At 40.6% G+C, this 9,095-nt stretch overlaps 2 protein-coding genes across 2 annotated transcripts in view; both read right to left on the bottom strand.

Annotated features, from left to right (window-relative positions):
* Window positions 1-1,934: 1,934 nt before the first annotated feature.
* On the bottom strand, window positions 1,935-5,040 carry LOC116400154 (uncharacterized). The gene is made up of 4 exons (XM_031877844.1): window positions 4,983-5,040; window positions 2,929-3,400; window positions 2,190-2,277; window positions 1,935-2,108 (listed from the first exon to the last, which is right to left on the bottom strand). The coding sequence occupies exons 1-4, from the start codon at window positions 5,038-5,040 to the stop codon at window positions 1,935-1,937; spliced, it is 792 nt and encodes a 263-aa protein (XP_031733704.1).
* A 2,516-nt stretch (window positions 5,041-7,556) lies between these two features.
* kctd14 (potassium channel tetramerization domain containing 14) overlaps window positions 7,557-9,095 on the bottom strand; it is a 15,395-nt gene continuing 13,856 nt past the window's right edge. Inside the window, 1 exon segment of the mRNA XM_031877841.1 lies at window positions 7,557-8,386. Coding sequence (XP_031733701.1) covers window positions 7,985-8,386 — 402 coding nt within the window. The 3' untranslated portion in view covers window positions 7,557-7,984.

The following is a 9,095-nucleotide window of genomic DNA, read 5'->3' on the forward strand; positions in this document are numbered from 1 at the left end:
GCCTAAAACGCGAATCAACCGTGTACCCAAAGTAAACTGACAGCTCTTATTGAACCATTGGGAGTACATGTATGGTTTTAGTTTCTATTGAAAGGTAACACTCTGAAGTTTCTTCACAATCAGTCAGAATCACTGTAAGTGCTACTAGCATTGAGCTATGGCGTTTTCAGCAGTGAAAGAGAAGCATTTTATTTCCGCCTAGATTTGTTTTGGCCAACAGATGGCAGCAGCTATCTATAGCTGGGACTTAGAGTCTGGAAAAGACTCTCATTCCACAGCTAACAGTCATGACACCTAGTATAAGTTAAAATTTGATAACAATACGACAGAAAATTGATACTTTAATGATACTTTACACGTGGTTTACTAAGAGTGCAGCGGCGTAAAAGCGTATTTGGAGGCTCACGTGATCACATCAAAATGCATAAACTACATGTTCGAAATTCAAACTGTAGCTTATTTATGTTGATGTCTGGTTAACTATATCATATTTAACCATTATCAACTTCCACAGATACTTGAAAATTCTCATGAACCAGACATTAGTCTTCATGCTCTGTCCCAAGAACTTGGCTCATGGTTTCCAGTTCAGGTTAGAAAACTTTCCCAGCATTCAATCTGATAAATCTGCATATCCCTGGCTTCGTAATTTCATTGGCTATATGGAGCCTGAGTTTGAACTGGATCTGTTGCGATTGGCTCGAACTATACCCAAAGAAGTGAGGTGGGCATTGTCTTTCAAAGTGGACTCTCGTTGGCTGTTCCAGACTGTGGCCGGGCTATGGAAGCTCCTATTGGGTCAAATGAGGTGTCACTCTAACCGGCGGAATGTAGGCTCCATTTTGTGATGAAAATCTCCGCTCTGTTGACACGGACGTTAAATTATGCCCGAAATATGATCGCGAGTTATCATATCTGCTGGCTAAATGATGAAATGATGCAACAGCCCCCCCGTGGGTCTTTATGGACGTACTAATGTGTTTTGGACTAAATCTTTTACTGGATTTGATCGAGTGGACCCTTAGCCACCTAGCAAGACCGTTTTTGCTGGACTAGCATGCATGAGGGAGACGTTATGAATCATAATCGGTGAGTCACGGCGATATTTTATCGGCTATTTTTGGAGTGCTTGTTTGACAGAGACGTTAACTGTACCTGCTGTTGTTATTGTATCTTGAAATGGTTTGCAGAAATCGAATTACAAGAACCGTAGCTTTCTAATGAGATATCACATTAATACTCATCGTTACAGGGCAGTTGTGTGCATAACACAAATATGCAGTTATCACTCTGACGGCCCGCGGGCGGGCAAGAGGTTTAATAGCAAGGAAGAAAAGATGAGTTGCTCAACATTTTGATGGGGACTTTAGATGGGATGCCTTGATGTTCAGAAAGTATCGCATCAAAAACATGATGAACAATTATGATTCATTACACCCAGAGGAGGGGGAAGCTGTTCGATGCCAAAAACTACAAACGGAAATCAGTCAGATTTGCTCACAATTGAGGAACATCTTCAAAGTTGAGGCTTGCTGCTTGCCACTCAGCACAGCTGCCATTCCGAGACATTTAAACATTTAAACAAATGAAATCTCACCATTTTCTCTTTCCTTTATCTGCTCTGTTCAGATATCTCCAGTTTTTGTTTAATTTCTGATAATAATACCATATGTGATATACATTTGCAAACTGTTTTTTAAGCTCTGTTAATTTTAAAGGTCTACTACTGCCTAATAAATCCTATGACCAAAATCTTGCAGCCATAAAATATTTAAGTTTTATGGTCAATTTCTGCCGCCACCCAAAATTGTTTTAGTTTTTTAGTTATAACACGTCTACAATGTCTGTGATCCATGAAGATTTAGGGCTTGCAAAATTAGCGAAATCCAGTTTAACAGCAAAAAAAACACAAAAACAGATTCAGGGATGAACAGTCAGTTAATTTCCTGCAGCTTGATGCCAGCTGCAGATGCTTTGGCCCTCTTACGGTCCCCTCTCCATGTGAAGAATCCCACTGTGAGCACCATGACCGGCAGAGCCACACAGAGCACGATGCGGCTGATGGGCAGCTGGACTGGACCATCTGAGGAGGACGAAGGAGGCGGAGTCTGGGCGGCGGGAGGATTTTGGAACAAAAAGGCAGAAGTGAAGTCCTGAAACGCAGCCCTGCTGTTCTCTCGGTCTCTCACCTGACACCTCCACTTCCTGTTGTTGTCTTCCCTCTTGAGTTCCGTGACCAGAGTGATGTGGCAACTGGTGTTGAAGATCAGCTGGTGCCTGTGCAGAGGGGGGAAACAATTTAAAAACACGTGGATGAGCCACTCTGTTGCACTGGGTGACATGTTCCTTCATGAACACATGCACACACTAGTTTATTTTGACTCAATCTCACACCGTCCTGCTGTCACAAATACTCAGTAGAGCACTATATGTGGATTAATCCGCCGCTGAAAATAGTCCCCAACAAATGCACTAATTCCTCCTGCTTGTTTGATAAAAACTATGAGCAGCTGTTTGTGGGAATTGTTGACAATAAGAAAACTAAATCATCCTTTAATGTTAAGAATACTGATGATTAAATACAGGTTTGTGCTGCAGAATAATGTGCGGAAGCCAATTTCACAAAAATATAAAAAAAATTCTCATGACCTTTCAAGTCAATCCTAACTTTTCAACTATTGTAACTAATTGTATTATCTATTCTATCTATTATCAACTTTGATATTATTATTCTTTTTGTGTTTTGTATTTCATTTTGTATTATTTATTTCACTACAATTTTTTCAAAGCAACAGTTTGTTCCATCCATCCATGATGGTTATTAGTTTAAAACTAGTAATCATTTTGGTTAATAAAAAGTTATTTTCCTCAATAATGTATCACACAACACAATCAGTGTTAACGGAAACAGGACAGTAAACTGAGAACCTGGTGTCGTTGCGCAGCATAGCACCGTCCTCAGCCGCCCAGTTGAGGTTGAACGCGGTGGAGGGCCGCCTGCAGAGCACAGCGTCGTAGTAGGTAAAAAGGGTGCAGCTCAGGGCGAGGCGTCGTCCGGGCTGCAGCTCGGTCACGGTGGAGGGTGAAGTGATGGCAAGGACAGAGACGTAAACGGCGGTGATGGACTGTCCGTGCTGCAGGCAGACGTAGGAGCCGGCGTCGTCGGCGATGAGGTCGTGGAGGGCGAGAGAGCAGTTGGGCGCGACGGACAAGCGGCTGGACTTGTCTGAGTCCTCCCGTACCCGCCCCCCGCTGACCTCCTCAATGTAGCGCTCCCCGCCTCGGTAGAAGGTCCAGGAGATTAAGGAGCAGTTGAGGGAGGCCGGGCTGAAACACGGCAGGAGGGCGTCGCCTCCAATTCTGCTGTACAACAACACTGCATCTTTACTGCACCGCACAACTGGAAACACAGAAGTCACAAAAATGACAACAGTACAAACTCATTTTCATTTTATGAAATCAGTTTCTAATTAAAAAATCCACAACATTTGACTACAACTTTCAAAAGCGGAGACATGGAGGATTTTAAATAACATATAATGAAAATATCCCTGAAGCTCTTGGCCAGCATCGGAAAAATGTAGGAGGGGGCTGGATATATTCACTATGGTAGATTGGATGATTTATATCATATAAAATAATTAAAATGTAGAAATCATTAAACCGAGTGGTCTTTGACTGCAAAACCAAACACTGTGACCAAATCTCAGGAACAGATGTGAACCTTACCAAATCCCTTGGATAGGCTACTGTACTTAAGTACAAGTTTGAGGTAGGCTACATTTTATGCTGCTCTATACTTATACTCTATAATTCAGCTGAAAATATCTAATCCACATTTATTTGATAGATGTACTTTTCAGATTAAGACAGAAAATAAGATTATGAAATACGATGCATTGTTAACGTGTTTGGTTTGCTCCCTCCCCTCACAAAAAAAACACTTGCAGCCTCCGACATGTTTTAGATGAGTTCTTCTACCTGGTCAAATTATCCAATGTATAAATAAAAAATAAAAAAAGGTGAGAGAAATATCCAAAAAGTGAATTTAGCTTTTTTTTCTTCTTTTTCTTTCATCTCCCATTAATCAGATCGTCTCACCCTTTTCGATGGTCAGAACCATGACTTTCACTTTGTGCATTTATCAGATTACACTTCTGGACATATAGCCTAATAGAGTATTTTTACATAGTTATATACTTTTACTAATGTAAAGTACTTCTTCTACCCCTGACTAAATAAAAGCGTACCTGTTAGAAGCAGACTGGCGAGCAGCAGGACTCTCATCTGGTTTTCTCTGGACTTCATGTCAGAGGTTTCACCTCTACAGCAGCTCTGTTTGTCTCTCTGCTGCTCTTCCACCTCTACAGCAGCTCTGTTTGTCTCTCTGCTGCTCTTCCACCTCTACAGCAGCTGTTTGTCTCTCTGCTGCTCTTCCACCTCTACAGCAGCTGTTTGTCTCTCTGCTGCTCTTCCACCTCTACAGCAGCTCTGTTTGTCTCTCTGCTGCTCTTCCACCTCTACAGCAGCTCTGTTTACATTTCCTGCATTACACAGAACTGATAGGACACACGCATCTGCCTTCATCTTTACTTTTGTATTTTATTTTACACTATTTATTTTATTAATAAAAAAGTATTCCATTCATTGGCTTAATATTAAATCACCAACACACCCGTGTCACATCTTTTAATACAAATTGCAATGTTTCTTTCAGCATTACACTTTTTTATAAAAAAAATATATGTACATATATATCTTTTTTGTATAAAAAGTATTAAAATGTTTGTTCTATTGTTGATAGCTAAGCATTTAGTTAATTTGGTGCATTTCCAAGATCTTGTTTTTCCTTTCTAGTTTCAAAGGTTCTTTTAAGTCAAAAATATAATTGTTCAACTTCTTCCTAAATTGTCACATTGCTTATAAATTCACTCTTGTCCTTGGAAAGAGGAGTTTGAAAAAATAACCAGAGCGCCACTTACCAGCTTTCTCCAGAGCTTTCAACAGGGTCTCATGCTGATACAGGCAGCTGGACTTCATCATTAAGCACAATTGAAAATCTAGTGAGTGGACTTTGAGTTTAGATTATTTTGTCAAACCACTCTCACTCTCCTTTCATTTAATCCATGTGAATAGTAACGTACTGCTTCTACAGTTTTACTTTGTAGAACAAAACCTGCCACCTTGAATTAGAACAAATACCATCAAATAAAAAGAAACTTACAAATGAAATGCAAATTGTTGAAACAGTTTTTCCTTTGAAATGAATGTCTGGCACTTTGTTGATCCCGTGATTCCCTGTGACGTGTGATGTTTTTCTTCTATGCTGCTGTAACAACTGGTTGTCAAGATACTGACACTGATTCATAAAAAGATGGTTGGAACTGAACACAGATTCTCGTGGTGTCATTCAGCTGAACCATCTTTGTTGGCATCAATTAGAGACATGGAAACTCTGAGCCTGCTGAGAGAAATGGCACATTTCTAAAGCAGAGAGAAATAAAAGCATCCACTTTTCTTTTCATATGATCCAAGGTGTGAAATGCAACAGTGTGCAACCACCGGGGTTTTTATTTAAGAGGAAGTGCGATTGTGTCACGCTTTGGTTAAAACTATACGACTGGTTGCACGTCCAGGCTCATTTCTGTGAACTCACTTTGCTCATCAGCTCTAAACACAGCCGGGGCTCATGGGAATAGCATTCATTTTGCAGGTCGTTGGTCACAAACCAAAGTATTGCACAAATTGAAATGTTGACATGATGATGACGCTACATGGAAAGTCAGGATAGAAGTTATTACAATTCGACCTGAACGGAACATGAACGGCGGCAATCCGTGCTACACTTAACCCAAAACCACAAGTGTCTTCGTGGTGGGTCGGGGGTGTAGGATTCATCCTCTAGGGCAGGGGTCTTCAACGTTTTTCAGGCCAAGGACCCCCAAACTGACCTATATATATTGTATAAAATTGTGTTTTATATTAAATGGGCCAAGTGCCATGTATAAACATACCTCTTTATTGTGCATTCAATACTAAGCTATTCAAACAATACACAGGTTCATATATTCATGTTTATATTTTAAACATGTGCAAGGTACAGTGAGTAGGGAGGCCGTGCCACTGCCATTTATAAACATACCTTGTCAGCTGATACCAATGCCAATATCAACATTGTCTGTTAATTGCATGATGATCATGCATACAAGCTATTCACATTGATGTTTTCATTTTAAACCTAAATGTGGAAACGAAAAATGAGTGATGGCCTATTAGTGCCACTGCCATGCATAAACATACCTGTTATCTTTCATACAATACTGAACTATTAAAATAATGGACAGATTCATGTTTAGAGAATTATTATTTTTTTTTTTAATTGTCTAATCAACCAAAAATTTCGCGGACCCCCTGTTGAAGACCTCTGCTCTAGGGATCAAAACCCTCCGAGCTATTTCAGTCTGGACCCAAGTGGTGAACCGACTGATCAACCGACCAAAGCTGTGATCCAAAAAAAGAGTTTTCTTGCTTTAACACTTTCACACAAGATATATTAAAAATATACACAACTCCAACCGTTTTCTTTCCTAAAAGGAAACCAGCTGATGCTTTAATTACACCATAAGAGGGTGAAGCATCAAGTGTTGGTTATACGGATATCCTGCGAAATTATATTATTTTCATTAGTGGATGGTGCTCTAAATGCAGCTCTGGAGAAATTCAGGAGCAAACACAGGATACTTCTAATTCAATCTTTTTAAACATAAAATATTTCAGTACAAACAAACAAAAAACGGCCAATGAGGCATGTTGTCACGTGTTATCAGACACCGAGGTGGATCTCATCCAAACAGTCACAGAGCAGACAGGAGGACACAACAAGGCCCTAATCTCAGACCTCTCTGCTGCCGGACAGTATTTGCACTCACTGTTCTGTTAACTGTTGTTTTTCACACTCTGATCACACAGGAAGTGGTCTGACATGAAGCTACGCCGGCTGGTAGAGACCCTGCCCGGCTCTGCGGTTAATACTGAAGCCTCTGCTCCACTTTCTGTTGACATGCGCGTTCAGCTTTTCTGTTTTTCAACCTCTCTTTGTTTCTTATAATCCAAGTGGTGGCTTGCCCGACGCTGTGGCAGAATTTCCCCTGCATGGTACGACGCATGGATTGAGGTATTTCTCACACCAAACTGATTTGCCGAGAATCATTTCGGAGAAACAGATTTTCACTTCACTTGTTTAAGAGCCACAGTCACTGGTAACTTTTCATGGTTAAGATTTCACGCACACAAAACGTATGTTTCCAAAATGTGATCCATTCATACAGATCCCAACTGCCAAAAATATATGAAGTAGTTAGAATAAGCTCCAACTACAACATCATAGTAGAGTTTACAGATCAACACCTGAATTATAATAGAATGACACTGACAGTAGCCACTCTCTATTAACACCATACTTCTGTAATTTTACTTACTGGCGTTATTTAAATACTTCGTTCACCACTGCACAAAAGCAGTTATTCATTGTAGGGCTGCTCATTATTACATCATATTGTCCTGGTGTTCGTGTTAATATGTCCATTCCCTTGTAGCTGGTCAATATGTGAGACTATACTTCTAAACCTTGGAAGTGAAAAAAAGCTTTTTTGTAAAGTTTAGTAGTTGTCCTTTATTCAAATTTAGCTGCAGATTTCACTGACATTACACAGGATATGAAAAAATATCCATATTTATCAGCACCTAAAATAAGACATAAGACAAAGTTCTTTGTGGTGAACCACACCACCTTTGATATTCATTATATACACATGCTTTACTGACCCCTTGTGTCTAAAATGGCTAGTGTGCAAAATCAAGACCCACTTCTTTTCATAAAGGTGCATACAGTTTTTAAAGTGTTTAGGAACGACTTGCAGCAACTTTCTAAATGCCGTCTGTTCTTTTGCCAGATATTTACAGTCACCGCCTCTGCTCTGGATCATCACCACCAGGTGAACGTGAGTTTGTGGAAGAAGTCGTAGCTCCTGGACAGGAAGTTCTTCTCCACCACGTGAGGCTGGACGCTCACCCTGTAGCCCCGACTCTCGATGTCCATCTTCACGCAGTCCAGCAGGTCCCCGACGGACAGGGCGGACTTCCAGGGCCCGAACGTCACCACAGACTCCTTATCCGCCTCCAGGCTGCTGATGGCGTTGTCATAGAAACCCAGCTCCTCCTCCGTCTGCAGAACGCAGATCATGATGGTGGAGCGGCGGGTGGCGATGGCCTCGGCTCTGGCGATGCGAATCAGCACCTGGGAAGAAGAGCGAGATTACTGCGTTCATCTAGTAGCCAACTGGTGGGTTTCAGCAAAAATGTCCCGGTGGAGAGTTGCATCCAACAACTGGAGTCACATGAATCGGGAGAAGCCACTGGAACTATGTTACAACTTTAAATGAGTGTTTTCTTTTAATAGTTGCGTTGGCGTTACTTTACATAGATAACAGGAGTTGCATGGATCATTTAATCATTCTTGTTATTGTCATATTACGGTTACAGTTTGTCTTTGATCCTGACATATTTCACGAGTGATTAATAATACTTATACCAGATCTCTTGTTCCTAAAAATAATTGTATTTTATCTGTAAGTCGACCTACAGAAACAACCAGCCATGAACGAACAGCGATGGTTTTCGGGCAAAGCAAACAGGAAACACGAATACACAGTGCGTTTGTCAGACTAGAAAACATAAACCTCGTCAGCTGTTGTCAAAGACTCCAACCAGAGGCTGTAATATATTGTGATGATGACAGACATACTGAAGACACATGGGAATAGTTTTGAATTACTTCTGTAGTAAAAGTTACAATCTCAGATATGTGTATGCAAATATTACATTTAAAACGTTCCCAGAAAAAAACTAAAACAACCCATCTGAGTTAGTGATGTGTCAGCAGTGAACACAAGAGACGTTGGTTATTTAGCATGAGCTCAGATTTCTTTGTCTTTTACAGGTGACACTTTTTTTTCTCTCATCTGCTAATCCTGGAAAATGAAAGAGTGCCACCTGTAGAAAACTCAAACTATCAACACAAAAAAGAGCACAAAGTC

The sequence above is a fragment of the Anarrhichthys ocellatus genome, unplaced genomic scaffold, assembly GCF_004355925.1.
Source record: "Anarrhichthys ocellatus isolate YVR2014 unplaced genomic scaffold, GSC_Weel_1.0 scaffold151, whole genome shotgun sequence".
NCBI classification, from domain to species: Eukaryota; Metazoa; Chordata; class Actinopteri; order Perciformes; family Anarhichadidae; genus Anarrhichthys; species Anarrhichthys ocellatus.